Source organism: Cyclopterus lumpus, chromosome 14, assembly GCF_009769545.1.
Source record: "Cyclopterus lumpus isolate fCycLum1 chromosome 14, fCycLum1.pri, whole genome shotgun sequence".
Classification (NCBI taxonomy): domain Eukaryota; kingdom Metazoa; phylum Chordata; class Actinopteri; order Perciformes; family Cyclopteridae; genus Cyclopterus; species Cyclopterus lumpus.
In genome coordinates this window covers 20,138,214-20,160,035 of record NC_046979.1, presented here as the reverse complement: position 1 = coordinate 20,160,035, position 21,822 = coordinate 20,138,214, and the positions used below count along the sequence as shown (strand labels likewise).

The 21,822-nt window shown below is 42.2% G+C and overlaps 2 protein-coding genes across 2 annotated transcripts; one reads left to right on the top strand and one right to left on the bottom strand.

Annotated features, from left to right (window-relative positions):
* Positions 1-204: 204 nt before the first annotated feature.
* igsf5a (immunoglobulin superfamily, member 5a) lies at positions 205-7,033 on the bottom strand. The gene is made up of 10 exons (XM_034550552.1): positions 7,029-7,033; positions 6,739-6,799; positions 5,975-6,056; positions 4,405-4,722; positions 3,152-3,442; positions 1,999-2,118; positions 1,843-1,867; positions 1,662-1,729; positions 1,450-1,514; positions 205-306 (listed from the first exon to the last, which is right to left on the bottom strand). The coding sequence occupies exons 1-10, from the start codon at positions 7,031-7,033 to the stop codon at positions 205-207; spliced, it is 1,137 nt and encodes a 378-aa protein (XP_034406443.1).
* Positions 7,034-17,246: 10,213 nt separating this feature from the next.
* Positions 17,247-20,166, top strand: si:ch73-1a9.3 (non-histone chromosomal protein HMG-14). The gene is made up of 6 exons (XM_034550912.1): positions 17,247-17,442; positions 18,906-18,923; positions 19,086-19,115; positions 19,211-19,252; positions 19,339-19,446; positions 19,539-20,166. Exons 1-6 carry the CDS (start codon positions 17,425-17,427, stop codon positions 19,584-19,586), a joined length of 264 nt encoding a protein of 87 aa, XP_034406803.1. The 5' UTR covers positions 17,247-17,424; the 3' UTR covers positions 19,587-20,166.
* Positions 20,167-21,822: the final 1,656 nt, after the last annotated feature.

Genomic DNA, 21,822 nt, shown 5'->3' with positions numbered 1-21,822 from the left:
TGAGGAGGAATACATATCCTACAATTCAAGCTGCTGGCAGGAGACATATATACATGTCTCCTGCCAACAGGTTGTTGGTCTGGGCAGATTCAGTCCTTCTTCTCACCTTTCTCCAATGTTTGGGGAGCAAAACCAGCGAAGCTTCAAGGTGCTGTGCAAGTCTGTTCCAAAAGTCTCTTACAAGTTATGGTCCTCTTCCTGTTCTTACACAATGGTGACATGTCTGTGTTTCCTGACTCCGGATTCACCCACAGTGATGGGGGCACCACTGTAGACATGTCCTGCCTGGTTAGTGTTCACAGCCACCTAAAAAATCAAAAGCAACACACATTTGACATCAGTAATGCATCTAATTAGCCTCTCAAATATATAGCAGAGGCACTGTGCATTTATATATCTTTTCCCTCCTTGCAATTTTAAATCAAAGTTTATCGAACACAAACTGTGCAACTATATTGCTCCACTTGAAAGGCAATCACTTTGGAATTAATAGGCTGTAATTGTGGATTTGAATAATATACTGTATTTTTTTATGAGGTACCTCATTCATCACTGAAATTTGTTGAATCAAGCAATTAATTATCCATATGTACTGTGCCATGCCTGATGAATGCCACTTAAAATGATTAGCATCATTATAATTAGAGATAATAAATGCACATGGCTGGTAATTTCTCTTTTTCATTTCTAAGAGCCATGTTAAGATATCTATATAAATCACCACCTCTCACATACAGAAGCATACAGCATAGGGGAAGGATCCCTTTTGAGTGTTTCTCCCAAAACTCGATTTACTGAGAAAAATGTATGAAGTATGTTGTTTCATGTGAAATATCCAACAAAAATCTAAAGAAAATGGATGAGTCACAATGTCTATTTTGGTTGTGTTTGTTTAATATTAGTATGTTAACGCACTAAAGTAAGATGGTAAACATGGAAATGATGATCACTGTGTGAAAATTACTAGGGCAGGAAAGGGGATTAAAACCTGTAATTCAGTTTTCAAAATTCTCAGCCTTATCAATAGTTTTACTTGGATCCTGCTTTTAACTGCAACCCCCTCCCCCTGATATCTCTGAATATAGCACTGGGTTCCTACAACTCGTTAGATAGTTAATAACTAAAAAAAGCAACGCATAACGATTTCAAGATGACTTTATCTCATTTAAACAGTAATATATGTAGGGTATAATTTGACCACCAATGGCCAAATAAGAGGAAATTAGCAATTAGCAAAAAAGAAAGAAAAGTCAAACTACCCATGTAATTTGTGTACAGTCCCTAAGCCAAACACACATGGAAGAGGTCAGTTCTCACAGCTTAACTCTTTGTTTCCTCCCCACCAAATGTAACATCTATAACAGAGGGGTACGTCTTTCTTCTCGCCCCCATGACCTAACATTGTTCACCATTTTCTATTGCTTATCGTGTGCCACTGAACAACCTTACCTCATGAACTTCGGAGCCGCTTGCCTGAGAAAAGCCGCTGTCAGTAAGTTTGCTGGGAGCGACACCTGAACGGAGACGAGAGAAGGGCTGCGACTTTACTGTGCCACATACCAGATGCCGGCTGAGTAAAGCTGGGTAGCATATGGCGATAGAGGGCCCATTTGTTAAAGATTGTCATGTGTTTGTGTACATGTGCACTGAACATGGCTTACTGGTTTGATCCTCCGACACGTATCCTGCATTCTCTTGACCACCGCTTATCTCGCTGTCCGTCCTCGCTCTTCAGCCACAAACAAACAGAAGGTTTTACGTGGTAACATGTAGAAGCACAGGCTGTGAAGTCGATTAAAGAAAGTTTTGACACAATATTGATCATATCGGGCGGACTCCTACCTCATCTCATCCTGGTAGTTGCGTTCTGGGGAGGATCGTAAGGTAGCGAATTAGTCCATGTGAATGAGAAATGCATCACTTTTTGCTGAAGAGTGGTTTGCTGTGAGTGGTTTGATTGTGCATACGTGAACAATGTAAGTTAAATGAGGGCCTTACGCTTTTTTTCCCTGCACTTGCAGCAGAAGATGATTCCGATGATGAGCAAAACCAGCAGAGCGAAACCTCCGATGGACACGACCACAGCTATCAGCACGGTCCAGTCAGGAGGCTTGGGAACTATTGCAGAGAGGACAAGCGGCTTAACAGCCTATTATTGTCAAATAAAACGGTCAGATTGCAAAATCCGACCACACCCAAAAGGAGGAAAGAAGCACATTTTATTAAGCTATTACCTTCAATAGGTTTTGTTATGATGTGTCCAAATACAATAGGTTTTTCGTAAGATTTCTCTTTCCCCTGCAACATGCAGGTTGCAGGGTGTCAGAAATGACTATTGACTCGTCACGCTGCTTCTCAATGTTATCAGTGTGCAGACTCTGATTGAAACTGTACACTCTGGGTTGTTGCTGTCAAAGGATTTTTACTTTATTCAATTAAAAAAACTAGTTTCATCAGATTATTCTTCAGTAACAGGGGCAGCAGGGGAGTAGAGAGGGTCTATTTCGGGGTTTTATTTCAAGACCACAACTGTGGGGATTCCACTAAACTGCCTTTGCATTTTCTGATTTATTAGTTTCCATCACTACTGTGAGTGCTCATAGGAAACAAAGGCACATTCCAACACATGGAATACACTACAATGACATGTTATTATTTTATCAGGACCTTTGTCATGGTGCACTTATAGAAACACGGTACACAGCACATGGCAACAATCTTATTGTAAGTGTGTCATGCAGCGTGGGACTCACACTGGTCTTGGTCATGATTCGGTCTCAACCCCTTTAGGTCTTGGTCTTGTCTCGGTCTCAGGTACACTATGGTCTTGGTCATGACATGGTCTCAATTTGAGTGGTTTAGTCTTTAGCCATGCTGGCTTTGAAGTTGGCAATGCTAATTAGCAAATATTAACATGCTACACTAACATGGTAAACATCAGCATGGGACAATTGTCATTGTGAGCATGTGAGCATGTAGCTCAAAGCACAGCTGTGCCCAAATGCTGCCCCACACTGCCCTTATGGTGTAGCAGTAGACCTGGTCTTACTGAACTCTTTCTCATCCTACACTTGCGTTTAATGGGAAACTAACAAAGCAGCTGAGAGAACTTTCTTCATTGAGAGAAGAAAGTTGTGGAAGATCTTCTCACCAACGACCAGGAAGACGGAGCTGGATTGCGGGCTCGTGAGTGACAGCACAGTCGCCCGACACTCCACCGTGGCGTTGCTGACAGCCTGGAACCTCAGGACGCTGGTGGAGTTGAAGGTCTCCCCATCGACCATGCTGCTGGTGTTGTACAGGCTGCTGTTCACAGCTTGGCCGTTTCGGGTCCAGCTGACAGTAGCGGTGGGGAACCAAGCGGATGTTACACACTGGAACTCCACCTGCTGGTCCTGCACCACCGTTACATTCCCCCCCTTGATGTTGACCATACCGCTCTCTGAGAAATAAAGACGGGGACAGAGGAGAGGTCAAGTCGGGGACACATCGTGCCTTTAGGAGCCGTGGTCGGTGAGGGATGAGAACATGTAGTGTTGGTTGGCCTCACTGCTCCATTCTAACACTGGGAAGTGATAGTAAAGGGCTGAAAAATAAGATGAATAAATAATCTTACATCATATATTCTTAGACTGGCAGTCTAAAGGGTAAGTCTGTAGATATTCTATTACTTTCTTATTGTAAACAAAACTTCTGTACAGCAGCAATGACTTGGCTCATTGAGTCATCGTTAATAGTTTCAGAAAGTTCAGTGATCTCAAAGTCAGATCAAAAACACGGTTAGCTGTAAGAATGGACACACAGGGGCAAATTTGAAAAATCAAAATGGAGCTGGCTGAGCCGGGCGGCTAGCAGCTAGCAATGTAAACAACGGCAAAAGTGCTGACGGAGGCTTCTGGCAGGACAACAACTATAACCTCCTTTTGAAAGCAGTGCAGAGGGACCCGCATGGTCGGCTCAACTATATGATTAAAGCAGATAGAAACTCAGAATACAGCACACACACACAGAGGAAGAGTGACTTAATTATCTGCTCAGGTAGACATTACCACACTATGTCTTGACATCAACAATTGTTTGCTGAGTGTAATGCTCTGAATCTCATCCTTTGGTAGAAAAGCAAACCAACGTGCTAAACTGGCAGCTCTATTGGGTGAGTTTGTTAGCTTTGGGTGTAGGTTTTGCTACATGCGAGGAGACTGTCTGAAATCATTGAGGTCCTAATCAGCCGCATGAGATAGAGCTCCATCCCTTAAATAATCAATATCCATTCACAGCCAGATTGGAGCCCAGATGTTTCACAGAGAGATTACCTGAAGGTAATCTGACCGCATTGAGAGGTCAAAGGACAGTACCAAACCGGGTACTGAACAACATAAAGGTGCTGCCTGATGACGACCCTACCTTCCACGTTTAGCTGTGCCGTCTTTGATCCATAATCCCCCAGCACCCTGCAAACGACCGGGCCGGCCTCAGCACTGCGGGTGACGTTATGGATGGTGAACTCCACACAACTGGTGTCACCACTGAAGCAGAACTTGGCGGAGAACTGCTCTGAGGACGAGGTTACGTTACCGGTGATCGGGAAATTGAGGACCATGAACCCTCCGACTCCCCAGGTCATGATCGTCCATTTTCCTTGCACAGTGGCGTTGAATCGCGCATCAGAGCCTTGGAGCACTGTTGAATTCAGCGGCTCGAGCTGGAACTGTCCCGACAACGCTGGATATGAAAGAGACAACATGTCCGGCAGGAATGAGACCGAGTTTAGAAGGTCTTTGAATCGTGTTGTTCTGGCACAGGACTCTTTAGGGGCATCTTGCCACCGTGACCTCTTTTTGTATGAAGGAACTACTTAAAGACGTGTATTGGGTTTAAATGATGACCGGAAAAAGAATATTGATGTCTCTGTGACTTTTCTGAAGAACCAAAGTGAAGCTCAAAAAACATTTTTTCATATTCATAAAGCTAAACTCAGCTATCTTTATTTTTAAACTAAATTTACTCTGAAGAAGTCTGTCACAAAAAAAAAAAAAAAGTCCGGCAACATTGGCTGAGCTTATCTCAAAGGCCCGCTGGTTATGCAGCCACATGGCCCTCTTTGTGCAAGTCAGTGCCTGAGACATGTTTGAGTTTGTTTAAGGAACGTGAACACTACAAAGGTTGTGATATATGTTTTGTTGGTTCTTGACAAGACTGAAACTCAAACACAACATCAAGCTGGCCTGATCCCTCACGTGTCGAGCCTCAAAGCCGAGGCGGGAGTCTGAGCATGTTTCTTTGGACGTGTTCTTCGGGTTTTTGCGTCCCTCCGAGGAAGCCGAAGGAACGCTGCTCTGGCCAAGGCAGTTTACATTTTGATTAGGACTGATTAGACTCGCGACAGTTTGGTTTGTTTTTTTCTTCAAGGCACCGCCGAGGGTAATAATTAATTTCTATAGGAGCACCCAGAAAAGCTGCGGTACCTGATGTGGTGTTCAGAAAGTATTTCTCCCTGATGGTGAAGAGCTTCGCCCTACAGTTTTGACTCCATTCACCGAGTCCTTTAAAAGCCATTCACATAAACGTGGGAAGCAAATGCTCAGGAAGGACAAAACCTGTTCAGGTTACATCTAAAACAATCGTACTGCTGAAGTCACACTTGCAGTTGTCGGTTCAGTTAATTCTCTCTGTATCAGGAGTGGATATAAGTGATTAAAGCAATTTAATTTCCCCACAGGGATCATTAAAGTGTAATCTAGTCCTCCTGTAAGGCCATTTATCTCTGTGGTCTGCTGTTAGTTTTTAAGGACCCCAAGAATGTTAAATGAAACATATACATTGAATTGTCATGAACACTGTGTGGAAATGAGGAAAAAGTATTTGTTTGATAGATTGCAAGAATCCAGAAAGAAATACGCGTTTATTTGTTCCCGCTAAATTCTGTCCATGTTTTTACAAACCGCAGACAAATATTTGAAAGGTGAGCGCTGACCTCCAGTTGCACACAGTAAGAACCCGATGCGGAAGAGGTCGGGCCTTGATTTCCAGGGAACAGTCATGCTAGTGTTGTTGTCCTGAAAAGACGGAAGAGACACAGCTGTGAGAACGCTCAATGTTCAGAGAAAGGCTTCAGATAATAACTGCACAAACAGATACCACACACTTATATGCACATGTTGAGCTGGAGGACCATCTGAAGTGGGCGGTGAACGTCTGTGAAAGTGACCGTAGAAAACATCGAGAGAAGTGTCCTCAGTTAGCAGCTTAACTTGACTTTAGCTTTGAGGGAGAGTTGTTCCCTTTTCTAGATAATATCTGATATGACCTGAAGATGTTTCTATTTGTATGAAATCTACAAGCTTGTTTCATAATTCTGTTCTTTCACGAAGGGAACTGGTCAGAGGTTTCTACCTCCATCCATACTTCATTCACACAAAATTAATGGCCTATATGATGCAGTGTTCTTCTTCTCTGCACTCAGATTTCACAGCGTCTCCATACTTACCAGCGTTGACTCTCACTAATGGTCTCTGTGGATGAAAATCCCGACCTTCGTGACCAAATATTCCTCAAAAGCAACAACATCTTCAGTTTAAGCAAACTTACTGCATGAGAGCTCCCGCCGCCGGTGTGTGGAATGGATCAGAGCTTCATTTCCTGAATCAGCAGGTGAGCAGCAGGGCTCCACCTGAGCCTGTAAAAGACTCTAACGGGGAGCAAGGTCCAGCTCCGGCTGGAAACTCTGATCCTTATCACCTTCGGTCTACCTGTCAGTGAGTAATAAAGCATGTGGCTGGGGTGTGAGGCTTGTTTCCACCTGCAGGCAGAAAAGACACGTTTGGTGGCTGAGTCACAAGATTAATTTCATGGTGCATTCTTTGTCACCCAGACAACCAGACTTATGTCAACCAGACTTATGTCTTTGTTTATTGTCTCATACTCTCGATAAAATAGAATATTTACAATACATCTTCTGTAAATATGTTCTATTTTTGTCACAGAATCTCCACGTCTTCACTGTATTGTTCCATCATTTAAATTCTTACCCCATTCTGTGTCGTGTAATTCTTCTTGAAAAAGGGATAAACAGTCCACTCCAGTTGGGGCTGTGGTTTGGAGTACAAAGACACAGGGGGAAACTAAATTAAGAACAATTTGAAATCCTTCAACAGACATGGGAGCAAATCCCCACCCACTGCTTCTCCAGAAAAAAGGAGATAAGCCCCCATCCTAGCGCCACAGGATTATTTATAGCGTCACTTTTTAAAGACATAATTGGGATAATGAGGTGAAAAGACAGCAAGCTTCTTTCAGTAGCCTGACCTTTGACTTCCATGAGGAGACAAAAGAAAAAAAGAGGGTTACCCAAAAAGAGGCGTTTCCAAACTTGTTTTCTGGGGACTCACTTTTAAAAAATGACAAACCATCACCCCTCCTGACCATCTTTACTGCCATTCCTGTACGTTTGAGATGTGTTGTTGAAAACGTACACGCATGTTAAATACTAGACATGCTTTTATTTAAAAGATTAAAGTATTTAGGTGGAGTTAACGCTATGCTAGTGTTGGTAATAAAACTAGCCTTTTATGTTAGAGTCAAAGTTATAAGTAGGCAACTATTATAAGAACAATATGGACGTTCAGGCTCCATCATGTGGCTCAAAGGTGCAGTGCAGATATAAACGCTCAATAAATGACGAGAGGAATTCTACTAATTTATTTACTAAATTAAATCTCCTTCGACCCACCTGTGGGTCCTGAACCACACTTTGGGAATGGGTAACCTATAGTATTAAAGCTTTTCCAGCAAACCAGTATTTCCCCTTGTATCTTAATTTCTCATGAATCCAGCAGTTATCGAGAATGTGATGATTACATCTTTGTGTTGGCTGTAATCACATTAAATGCAATGTTTTACTCATCAACAGGGTAGTTTCATACTGGCTTTATAGAGCTAAAAACCAAACTGGAGCACATTTTGTGACAGAATAAATATGAAACTACTTTGCTTCAAGCATTGGATCACAAACACACGGTATATCTCCAGGCCTTCCATTGGCCCTGCAGCAGGTGTGTTGAAGGGAGCTGGAGCTTTGTGTGTGAACCAGAATTCACACTCGTACTGTGGAGATGCCTGTGGACCTGTGACACATTCTGATGAGTGTCAGTGGGATGGCTGCAGCAAGCTCATCATCACCAAGGTCATCTAGACAACACGGCTGCTGTTGGTCTGAACCTGCACCCTCTGCATACGAAGCTGATACTGACTGACTGTCTCACTTCTACCACGAGAGGTCACTGTAGGATCACTTTTACTTCTACAAAATGGGTTTCAGTCATGCAGAAATGTTTAGATGCAGGCGTTTTATAAGCGTTTTGATTTTATAACATCTGTTTCTCCACCAATCATTGAGGCATAAAAAACAAAATAAAATGGACAATTATAAAATACATGTGTGCAAATGTTTTCAACACAACAACAATTGTGATTGACTTGCACAGTCGTAAGATGAATGACTCTTTTCATGTTTCCAATAATAAATTGTGATGACTTATATTATTCAGCTGCCATATTGTGTTAGGTGGAAGTATGTGTGGATGAAGACCAAGTAAGTACAATGCACTAATAAAGCATGCACTTAATGCATGCAGTGGTGGAATATGTATTCAGATCATCCACTTGAATAATAGAGTAAAAGGGACTTTTGTGCAAAATGGCCCTGGTCAGTGTTCTATAGTCATCATCATTGTCATTGAAGTATTTACTGCAGTACTGTATTGTAATATAATAATAGTCATCATCATTGTCATTGAAGTATTTACTGCAGTACTGTATTGTAATATTTGGTTTAGGCAGAGCTAACTTAGTTTAATCTATAACAATGCGCTATCATTTAAGAACTGATTTTATGCTTTGTGTGTAAAATCTTAATCTGCAAAGTGTTGATAGCTGTGCTATAAATGTAGAAGGAGTACAATGTGTAATCTGTCCCAATGAAAAGTGAAGGAGAGGGCAAGTACTTTAAGATGGTTCTCAATTACAGTACTTGAATGAATGTACTTTTTTTCTTTGGGCCGGCAGTCAAAATGTGTTTGTGTTTTTCATGCAGTAAATTGCAGATTTTAAAATATGTAGCAGATAAAATGACTGACACGTAATCACATTGCGCCTCTGCAAATACATATTTTGTATCACATGGTTTCAAGTTGTTTCCCACTTTTTCCAGTGTGAAACCTGATGAAAAATTAAAAAAACTGTCCCGGAACTACTCGGCAGCCTAAACCCTTGCAGAAAGGCCCTCAGTGGAACAGCCTCCTGGTAGCAGACCTCCTATGATCCAGCAGAGAGGATTGACGTGATCCCCCTATATACCACTCTGTTTATATAGTTTCCTTTGGCCCACATTCTGGGTTTTATGAGGGAAGCAGCATAGTATGAGCGGGAATGTCTCCAGACACAGCTGGTATTGTATAGGCAGAAGCCAGCAGACAACCATGAAAAACAGGAAGTAGATAGTGGGGGGAGGGCCAGCGACGGCAGCCCCTCCGATCCCTTGCATATGGCCTGCAATGGAAGTGATTCAGAGGGCCTCTTCTGCCACCCGAGCCACTGTGTCAGAGATCATCAGTCATATCTCATCATGCCTCCTCGTCTTTGTCTCGGGGCCTTTGACTTCTCGGCCATCCCATTGTTTCATTTCATTGTTTGCAAACACAGATTAGTTCCATTCAATTGCCACCTTACATGAGAGAAGAAGATATGACCCCACAATGCAGTCCTTTCTATACATAAAATGGACCTCCTTCAGAGCGAGCATCACTTGTCTTTGTGGGACTTGTTTTTGTTGTGTCAGTCGTTGGCTAATCAATGGTTAAAGCCGATGGAGGTTTATTGTTACTGAGCTTATTAGGCAGCGTTGCAACTGGGCAAGCCTCCGCCCTCTCTCATATGTAAATGCCTGTGTTCACAGCAGGTCATGGGCACTCCCCTCTTTACACTGCAACACTTTGTTGGCTGCTGGGTGGACAACTATATGACTCACATTATTTATTTATATTATTATCTATATATAGAGAGAGGGAGAGAGAAAGAGAGACACATCTCTGATCACATTTCCATTGCCACATAGTACTGAACATACAAGATTCAGAGCATTAATATGGCATCAAACAATTCATGCTTACGTAAATAATAATAATAATAATAATAATAATAATAATAATGTATCCTGTATTGATCCCTTTATTGGGGAAATTATTCTCTGCATTTGACCCATGCTTGGTTATTAAGGAGCAGTGGGCTTCAGTGTCTTGCTCAAGGACACTTCAACATGCAACCATAAACATATAGTGATGTCTACCTGAGCAGAGAATTAAGTCATGTCCCTCTTTATGTGTTGTAATCCGAATTTCTCTGAGCTTTGTTGACATAGCCTGGCCGCACGTGTCTTGAAGTGCATGTTTGTGCACGTGACCGTGCCCCACTGACTAGCCGCTGCTCTGCACTGCTCTCATACGGCGGTTACAGCTGATAATGGCGTGGTGGTAAACATTGTTAGCGCTTTTAGCTTTTTTGCAGTAGTTTGCACTGTTAGCGCGAGTCGCAAGCTCGTTGCCATGTTGAGAGCCGTTGAGAGGCAATCGAAATGCACCCGATCCTGTATATAGCCTGTTTACAAAAAGATCAATGCTGCACGTTTAGTAACTTCATATTATGAATGGTTACATTTCTAATTAATAACGACAAAATGATGGAGATCACTAATGTGCTACACTAAAGCGCCGAACTATAACGTGTGTCCGTCATGCTTGTGTTGGTTCCTGCTGTGAACTCTGGTGGTTCTGGAGCCCCTCTCACACATACGAGTGTAATCTGGCTTTACCCGCTGCTCCATATGGGAAGGCTGCATTTGCTGCATAGAAATCCACTTAGAGAGAGAGAGAGAGAGAGAGAGAGAGAGAGAGAGAGAGAGAGAGAGAGAGAGAGAGAGAGAGAGAGAGAGAGAGAGAGAGCGATAGAGAGAGAGAGAGAGAGAGTCAGATTCTCCTTACAACCAGCTGATCCACTCACGGTCATATCTGTGCTTACCTGCCTGCAGCACATGCTCCACTGTGACCAATGGCTGCCGAGTCCCACCTGTTCTTTGACCAGCAGCCACTGACCATTTGCAAATATGTGCGTGCGTGCATGTATGTATGCGTGCCTGCGTGCGTGAATGCATGCATGCGTGTATGTGTGCGGGCGTGTGTGTGTGTGTGTGTGTGTGTGTGTGTGTGTGTAAGAGAGAGAGTGAAGAAGATAAATGAAAAAGTTGCCCTCCTCGGTCAAAGAGGCTTTGGATGAGGTCACCCTCCCCTGAGGATTATGGCAACGTCTCGGTTCCAGTAAACCCTAAGACAACTCCATTTATTCTTTTATTAAACCAAACATGTGCATTATGAGTCAAAGGAAGCATTTTACAGTTGTCGCAGTCGTCTCCACAGGGTTCTTACGCTGTAAAGGAGGGAAAGGACAGCAACAGGCAGCAGCTGTGATGGAAGGGCTGCCCCGCACTCAACACTACACCAGTATTGTTATCTGAGACCTACCTAACTCCTCCCCCCGCCCCGCCCCTCCACCATGCATAGTGTCTTGACAGACTCCCGCAGAGTGCTGCAGGACATTCTTTTGCAACGTGTGATTTCCACGTTCTGCAAAGCCAGTTGTACGAGACAGAAAACTAGAGTCAAAGTACAGCGTTAGAGTTCAGTGGTGGAACGTTCACGATCAAATTATATGGACAGGTTTTAGCAAGTTTAAAGCAATAGATAACACACTTATCTTAGCAACCTTATTGTGCCCTGATACTCCATTTTGAATGTTGCCTGCCATAAAGAAAATCTGATTAGCTGTAAAGCCGACTCCATGTTGTTCTGTTGATAAATAGCATGCACTTCTACTTATGATGCAGATATTTTCTTCCCTAGTTTTTTTTTTACCAACGCGATGGGCTAACTCAGCTCCTTTTGTCTATTTACTTCTTTATTTTACCAAATTGAGAACATCTGTGTAAAGTACAAAATAAAGAAAATCTATTACTATAGTACAAGTCCTGCATTCAACATTGAAGTTGTGTAAAAACACAGAGGTGAGGTCCTGGGACAGGGATGTCGTATGTGTACAGATTGTAAAGCCCTCTGAGGCAAATTTGTAATTTGTGATATTGGGCTATACAAAATAAACTGAATTGATTTGAATTAGAGGTGATATCAGCAGAATGCACAGCATCACAAGTGACACAGTGTTATTATATTATCATATATATTATATTATTGTATCAGAATTACTGCTGCCTTCATGTGTATCAAGCATTGTTAATGCCGTAGTTGATGAAGGTAGAGATTATTTCAACAACTTTTACCATTTTTTAATCCATAGCATTGTAGCGTATCACAGGATTTATACATGCAATATTGCTGTATGAAGTAACTAATAAGTATAGCTGTTAAATTAATATAGTATAGTATAAAGCACAATATCGCCATCTCTAAAATTAAGTGGTGAAAATATAAGATAGAATCCCAAACTACGGTACTTAAAGGTGTTAAGTAAAACATATATATAATTAATATAGCAGCAAACAACTGTTCACACTGTAAAGGTGTAGAGGAGGAATGTTTACCTGAGCAGAGAATTAAGTCACTCCCTTTCTGTGTCGGATGTAATGCGAGCTTTTCCCGACTTTGTTTACGTACCCGGTTCCAGCTGATAATGCTATCCTGACAGACGGAGTCCTCGCAGAAGCGTAGTGGTTCCAACTAAGGTAAATATTTTTGCCGTTGATGTTGTTTGCACTCTAAGCGCTGTTCGCACTCTAAGCGCTGTTAGCACTCTAAGCGCTGTTAGCACTCTAAGCGCTGTTAGCACTCTAAGCGCTGTTAGCACCGTTGCTGTTGTTTTTACTGTTTGTTCTATTGATGTTGTTTGCACTGTTAGCGTGGTTGGTAATGTTGTTGTTTGGACAGTTAGCTATGTTAGCACCATTAGATTATAGCCGCTGGCTCAGCTGTCACCATGTTGACACCTGTGTAGAGGCAAAAGAAAGTCTCTGAAGTCTGTATTGAGCACCTTTAAGTTATAGTACTTAGTTACATTCCACAGCTGTACATCACATGTTCATTTCCTGCTCATGAGATGAAGGGAAAAAGCAAATCCAAAACAGAGATATTGAGGTTGGTTTTCCCCAGCGAGACTGCCATTTACTAGGCAGGATGTGTAACTATCATACAGAGTTTAGGGTGTTTAAGTTGGCTGTCTTGCATGTTGGAACTGCACACAGCTTACTTTAAACCATTGCGGTACTTGCACAAGGACGTATGATAACCTGTCTTTTCAATACATCGACTGTAAGATAATATTTATAACAGTGATGTATCATAAACCGGCCCTAAAAGACCCTTCATATTTACTTGTATGATTTACTTAAGTACTCAAAGACTATAAACAGCGAGCTGAACTGGTTGCTGTTATCAAGGGTTACATATCTACTACAGAGGATGCTTCTGCTGATGCTTCGCTAATGCTGGTTGCTTTGAATGCTAACAAGATATCCAGGTACGTAATTGATGCGTTACCCACTCTGGCCTTTTGTTTTGTCAAGTGGACCAGTGGGGTGAAGTAAACTCCCGGTGTCATTACCATGATAATACTGGCAGGCATCAGCATGTGATTGGCCTAATTGTTTACACCTCTCTGCCCATGGAGATCAGACTGAAACCTTTTATCTGGATAAAATGGGTGAATCTACACGGTGTTAAATGGGGGATGGGCTGCTTGTCTAAATAGGGTTGCCAATTTGCAACCCTATTTAAAAAGCTGAATGCATTTCTACATTACACCAAATGTACTCTGAAGTCTGTGACTATTGCATCTTAGGCTACATCCTGACAGTTTCCATTCCAAGACGCATATGTTTTTCCTAGTTTATACTGAGCGTCTACAGTAATCCGGAGGTTTAGGAGAAGTTTGAAAAAGCTCCAGAGGCCGGATAACTTTGAAAACTCCAGGGTGCCACTGGGATGAACATATTTTCATGTGGATCTCTGTTCTTCAGTCAGTGATTTGGCCCTCGTTGACATCAACAATGTCATTTTTGACTGCGTTCCATCCCTGAATTGCTTTTGACAGGTGGCTATCTCCAGTCTGCCCTCTAGCCCTTCCTATGGATGAAAGTATAGCTCCCTGTCCCTCCATTACGTAACCTCAAGCGTAACCTCATGAATTTGGAAACGATTACGTAGACATTTGCTATTTGATTGGGTTTTCGCCGTCCCGTTGTGTCCTTCCCTGATTCTTCAAACTACTATCACGTGAACCTTTTATAGAAGATAACAAACAGCCAGGTCTATCAGTGATTCATTCCAACGTGGATAACGGATTACAAGGGTCACTGGCCTTGTTGTCTCGTCTAGTGGCTGTTGTGCAGTTAAATTCTGTATTTTGTATTTCTACCGACTTGCAGAAGCAGCAGCTGTTATTGGAGCGATTAGCAAGCAGCGTGTCCAGCGGTGTCATCAGCCCTACAGAGCGGACCGCTAAAGTCCCAGGTTTGCAGCTTTGAGGAAGATTATGGGCACAAAAGGGAGAACTTCTCTTTTCTTTTTAATGCTCATTTTGTTCTGCACAACTATTGTGACGTCCACACAGAAACTGTAAATGAAGAAAAGCATAAATGCTCTCCAGGGACTTCAGCCACACCGCAGAGCTACGAGTGTGAACAAACAACAACGAAAATGTGAAACGTGTGTTGACCAAATGTATTGACCCATAATCTCTCTGCATTCTTGTAACTGGAAAGAAAACTGAAAACACTCTGTGTGAGTGTAAAGAGGAAGATTATAGAGGAAGATCTTACGTATCAAGCACTGCCTTTTATTATTAAAGAGTACTACAATACTATCGTATTTTCTGTAACTAAGCAAGTAAATCTACTTCCTGTTTACACCGGCACCCACATGCCCAGTGTACATGAATAGTCATGGGCTAATATGGCCAAAATCATTTTGTAAACGATGCTGAAACGCCCTTGTGGACGGAGATTGTTTTCATTTTAAAACCCGTTATTAAACATAAACGTATTAGTGTGGATGTAGCCTTACTCTTTTCCTCCTCACCCATATGAGAGTATTAGTTTACTTGCAATAACCCACCTTGTAGCGTTATCATTTTCATATCTCATTAAATGAAAAAGTAGGCTCCGGGTAGTTGAACTGTGTTTCTCTGGAAGTAAAGTAAATCTTGGCGATGTTATCAAAATTGCTATAAAATTTTATAAATCATCAGAACTTTTCCAAGCTCCCATTAAAAAAAGGCACTGAAAACTTTCAAACACGTCACTATTTCTTGTCAATAGATGCCTCCACGGTGGCCAGCAACGAAAGCCCAATAACAGCAGTTTTATTTTGACATTTGACTTAATGTATTTGAGTATTTGTTAGCAGTCAAATGTCTCAGGCAGGTGCAGCGTGGGTTGGATGGATACTCCAAACCAAAAAAAATATGAATTGGTGCGCTCACAAACTGCTGTTGAATGCCGCCCGGCAGGAAGCGTCAGTTTACTGTAAAAAAGTTTGTTTGATTGTGTTCATACCTGATTCAAAAGCAGCTCTAAGGTACCTCAAAGGGTACTTTATTAACCGCTCTTGAAGCAAATCAATTTTAAAAAATTGTGATATATAACTGAATGGAATTGATTTAAATAAATAGTATATAAACAATTATATGGCCCTGCTATATGAAAAGCAAATTGGAGTGTTTTTTCAGTTAAAAACCAAATCGTTGTGCACAATCACTGCCTTACTAAAAGACAGAAAAATAAATATGGCCTTGTGAAAATGAAAATGGAATAAGCATGTTCTGGCACAAAACAATAATAGTGGGCCGAATGCTTCATCAACCTGTAGTTGTTTTAACCTCATCCAGTCAGCAGGATACTGGGCCGAGTTTGCATTTAGAAAGAGTATGTGTCCTGGGTGGTTTAAGAGCACATCTTCCTTTCTTCTCGCCTGATTTGCAATGCAAGATGAATGTTAAACTTAAAGAAGCTGATTGTTGAGAGCATGTCACCTCATTAATGTGATGTATGCTAAAACAGGATGTCGGGCTGTCCAAGAGGCAGTATAGAAATACAAGATGTAAAAAAAAACAAGATGTAATAATTGTCCTTATGTCCAGCTAAATATAAAATTAGTATATATATGTATGTATATATATATATATATATATATATATATATATATACATATATATGTATATATATATATATAGAGAGAGAGAGAGAGAGAGAGAGAGAGAGAGAGAGAGAGTTATACCTCACCAACATGATAACGGACATTTGTAGAAGGGGAGTACATTTGTGTACAGTTTTTTTATGAGTAGCTTATAAAAGCAAAAAAATATTCATACAACATTGTCATACCAACTCGTCGGATGAAGTGTCTTTTTTTGAGCAGTGCGTTAACTGCAACCGTAACGAGCAGAGTGCCCGCTGTTGTTTTCTCGGGGGCTACAGGAGAAATAAGAGGGAGCACTAACAGGGTAATGTCGGTCTCATCCACTCGAGGGGGAAATGAATGCGCGTCTTCGTGCCGCCGAAATGTCTCAAATGACTTCTTCCAACACACTAACGCTGCAGCGCCGCCGCTGTTGTTTCCACTGGAGTCATTTTTGGACCCGCACACCCAGAATGCGGCGAGTGGACAGTTGACAACACTGCGAGAGGGTTGCACGAGAGCGTACATATGCTCGGTAGCTGTACCCTGTCGCCCCCCCCCCCAAGCTAAAATACAAAAGACTTGGTTGGGGGAGCTCACATCCCTCTCTCAATCTTCTGCTAATAGGCCCACAACTATCCAGTGTCGATGTCATCACTCGTGTTCAAATGGCACATGATGGGTTTGCTTTCAGCATCTATTAAAGACAGAACTCAGGCGGGTAAAAATGTCGAATTTTGGTGGGAAATACAAGCGATTTCTGAGCGAGGTGGGAGTCAAGATTTAATGACAATTTTTTTGCCTTGTTACAGCAGATGGCTGCACAGAAAGACAAATGGCTCGCCGCGTTTATTGATTGACGTGTGACCGACCCACACAGGTCGGAGCATATATTTGAAATCGCGTGGCTGACCACTGAGTCGTCCAATCGCCGGGGAGCAAAGGCGGGATGTAGCCCCGTCAATCACGCAGGAAGTATAACAGTATGAATAGGGAGGGAGGGAGGGGGAGAATCCAATCCGGTTTGAGCTAGTTCTTCTTCCAATGGAACATTACCGTCGCGCTGCGCTGTATTAGACTGTACTGGTACAGCTTTATCCAGAATATACCACTGTATTTTTCTCCTGTATTGAGCAACATTTAGCGCTCTTTTCTTAAAAAAAATAATATATTCACCCCACACAAACCAGCCATGCCTAAAAGGAGCAAAGTGAGTAGACCGACATCTTTCATGCATTCAGTAATACGGCGTTTATAACCCCCAACTGCAATTTGTAAAACGGGCTCGCTACAGCTAGCGAGTAGCGAGTTGTTAAAAAATGTTGCTACAAATGTTGCTTTTTCGTTTCCCGGTCAATGTGTACAATGTGGCGGCTTGCAGACAGGAGTTTAGTTAGCGTGGAGGGTCTGTTTTGATGGTCTAAAGTGGCCGATTCTCGGCGCTGTCGCTCTCGTGCAGTGATTATCTTTGTGCCAAGTGGTTTTTCCGTGTGCCGTGTGCTCTGTACTGCAGAATGTTGAGATGCACAGTCACAATTGTGTATAAAATACATTCGCTTGCAGTGTAGGACAAAGCGGGTCCGTTTTCTCTGTCGACGGGTTGCTTTTTCTGCAGAGAAAGTTGGCGGCATATTGATTGTTTCCTATGTGGGTAGTCACGCTGGCTATTAAAGTTTCGAAAACGTTTACTTGAATTAAGCGGCTGTTACTTGGCTCCATCGCTATTTGTTTTCTTGTGGGGGCCGAGGCTTTTTAAATGGTTTTTTTTCTGGACCAAATTATATATCTATACATTTTGTTACGATAATATGCTAATGTCTCTTCCCCAAACCTAACACGCATGTGTTTGTTTTTGTTAATGAATGGCCGTCCTTTTTTTCAACGGTGAAAAAAAATTGCATTTCTCGGAAGGCGTTCGTCGTGTCAGCTGAGTGTCTTTATGTGTGTTGTCGGATCAGGCCAGTCGTAGGGTTATGCAATGGCGAGCCTCCGTCAGCAAAGCGCCCGCTCTTGTTGCTGGGGGTTCTAGTAGATTCTGCTACCAGATCGACAGAGTCGCCGCTGAGCGTCTCGGAGTGACTCTTTTTTCAAATTCGTGGCGGGAACCGCTCGCTCCACCGCTCGGTTTCGCTCGCTACACTCCGGTTTATTACCAATGAATGGATGCGTTCACGGGGAGGCGGAGTCCTCCCTCCCTCCTCCACCAGAGTTTTACAGTACAGACAAATCTCTTCCAGGAGCCCAGGAGAGCACGGCCACAGGCCGCCGTTTAAATTGCATCTCTGTATATAAAAGCAGGTCAAAACGGCACTTCTTCTTCTCCTATTGTTGTGTGGATAGATGTACTTGAAAAGTTTTATTTTTAATCGATATAATGAATATCAACATGCTGAATAAGAAGTGAGTCTTGAGCTCTTCAGGGTTATGAGCTCTATTGTTCCAAGAATTAGAACATATCTCAGCCAATCACAGCGGTTGGTCTAACCTAAATCATGTATGAAGCTAGCTGCTCAGCCATAGGCTAATGCTCTGTCTGGAAACGCCCACTTTTGAGTTACATAACTAATACTTAAAGCCCATGACCCACTCCCCCCTCACCAACTCAACTCACCATAGGCACATTCAACTGCAGAACAATTCTATAACCTGATTTATCTTTTGTGTCTCTCACAGGCAGGAGGAGAACCAGCGGTGAGTACTAATTAAACTTTTTTTTTTACATATCTGATTTTTTCCCTTTGAAAAATAAAACAGTTTGTCTGTTCACCCACTAGGGGTCAGTACCACCCCATCAGTGAGCGCAATTGGTTGATGTGCACAAAGTAATCACCATGTCTTGTTTACTCTCCACAGGCCAAGAGGAGATCACTCAGGTTGAGTGAAGTAAGTACAAAGAAGCCCACACTGTCACTGACGATATGCACAACATTAACTATATACTTAATGCTGACAATTCTTTTCTTTTTTTGTCCACACAGAAACCTACACCTGCAAAGGCAGAGGCCAAACCAAAGCCAAAGGTGGGTCTTTGTTTGGATTCCCTCCGATTAGACTCAACTCAACTCATGACGGAGTGACTAATACGGTGAATATTTTTGTTTTGCAGAAGGTACTTGCTAAGCCTAAGAAAGCCAAGGAGGTGGAGAAGGCCAAGCCCGAAGAGAAAGCACCAGAGGCCCCCGCTGAGAACGGCGAAGCCAAAGCTGAGGAAGAGGTAAGGCTCGCAGCATCATATATAAACATGCAAAATCCAACTAATCTCAGTGGTTATTAAACTTAAACACTTCTAAAAAATGTGTTTTCCAGGCACCAGCTACAGAAGAAACTGATGAAAAAGACGATGCGGCAGAATAACATCCCTCAAACTACATCTTTCACCAGTGCTCCCTGTACCTCTTTTCTTGTACAATTCAGGGGAATATTTTTATCAACTATTTTCTAAATACAGGTTTTTTAGTAGTTTGATTGTAGAGAACACTTTTTTTTAATGAAAGAAGAAAAAAAGTCAATTTGGAGACGGGAATTTCGTCACATCCCACAATTTTGCATCGCCACAAAAAATCGCGGTCGTTGTTGTTACTGTCAGTGGATTTCATTTCAGTTTAAAATGTGAAGGAGGGGAGGGTGCAGGACAGGTTACCGCGTCGACGCGCAGGCATGCCGTTCACAGGAGCTGGGGCAACAACCGGAGGAGCTTGTCCGTGTGGATTACATTCCATATGCTTTATAAGGGACAGTGTATGTAATCTGTGCCAGGGTGGGATGGACAGTCACAGGGCAACTCATTGTTTTATTGTTTATAATGAAGAACAGTGTTTTAGAATGTTTGTAAGCTTTGTTCCTCCATGTTAACTCTTGTACTCATGCAGTTTTCTTAATGAATCTGATCAATAAAGCTAGAATCCCTAGTACTGGAGCTCTCCTTATCAGACTGCATCGCGTGTGTTGGTTGTGTCTGTTCTGTGATAGCATCGCAATAAATTTGTATAGCCGCTGTGAAAAAAAAAAGGTTTTCAATCTTTCTATATGCAGTGTATAATGGTACATAGTAAGGATGGTAAAAATGGAATTTGTTTTCTTAGCCATGATAATGAGGTGTGTAACCATAAAAAACATGTTGAGATTGGTGTCCTAAAGGCCAACAGACAAACTGTACAGTTATTTGAGATGTCAAATCTAAACCAGCAGTAGCAATATTCATGTGGGTTTTAGATATCTGTATCAAGTACAAGTGTGCAGTTTCTTTTTATTTGTTTATAGATGTACCTGTGTAATGATTGTTATCAAACCAATAAAACTTGGTTGGTAGTTGTTGCACTGTTTCATTCTGAGGGCTTGGTTGATGATAGAAGATGTAAAACATTGCAGTAACTGATCTAAAAGCCGAAGCTTAAGAAATTAATAAACAGAAATCTTGCTAATTTGGCTTTGTACAACATACTATGCTGACAAAAAGCATGCTTGACTTGCTGAACACTGGTAGTCATTTTATCAGTGGTATGTCACTAGTTTAGTGTGCACGTCATTTGGTAAAGGCACCTAAAGCACAACAAACTGGAGATTGTTATATCATTTTCTACATATACATAAAGCTGTATTCAATATTTGCCATTTGGTCATGGTACCAGCAAATGTGTCTTCAAGGTGAAGAGGAGGAGTCCAAGTTCACTGAGGACTGAAATAGCAATACAGCAGCATCATTAGCAGCAGAAACACGTGTGCAGTGTAACTCCTCCCTGTAAAACCTTTTTTTAATGTCGCCTATCAAGCCTCTCAGAGCACTGATTTTTACAAACGATCACAATAAAAACCGACGAAGAAGAGTTTCAGCACCACGGACAGCTCTTCCGGCTCCTTCAGGTTCATCAGTTCTTATTATTTCCCCCTCGGCATTTCTACTTTGACCAGTTTCGTGAGGCATTCACGTCCCCGTCACAAACATTATATTTACCCTCACAAGCCGATAACGTGCGCCATTACGTTTCTCTGATGCAGTAGCGGTAGGACGTCCACTTCCGGCTCTGCTGCGATTGGTCGGCGGAGAAGGTTACGAGGGATTCACCGTAGAGCCGTCAGATGGGTTGATGTTGTTTCTCCCCCGTCGTCACACAGGACACAAACTTCGTTTCGCTCCAGATTGTAAACCACGTGAAAAAAAACCGCCACCACGAAGAGATCCCTCCCTGATGCTTCCATTGATGGGGTGATCCAAATGCAGTCCTAGAAACATGCATTCTGAGGTTCAACTGAAGCGAATGTGAGGGTTCAGCAGTCTTCTGTAAATACAAATCTAACTTTGTTTCCCCTGCAGAGTGGAGAGAAACACCAAGACAAAACCTTCATAGGAAAAAAAAAAATGGAACTTTGGAAGATGCTCACATCTTTAGTGCCACTTCAATGGGATGTATTTATGCACATGACTAGGACTTGATTTGATCTCACATTGGAACTTTCACGAGGGATCCTTTCACAGCCGGAGGAACATGTTTAAAATGTCCACATGGGCATGCATATAATATCCTTGGGCTAGGGGGGCCAGACAGAGAGCAGCACTCAAAACACTACTGTGTTCAAGGAATAACCCCTCTCA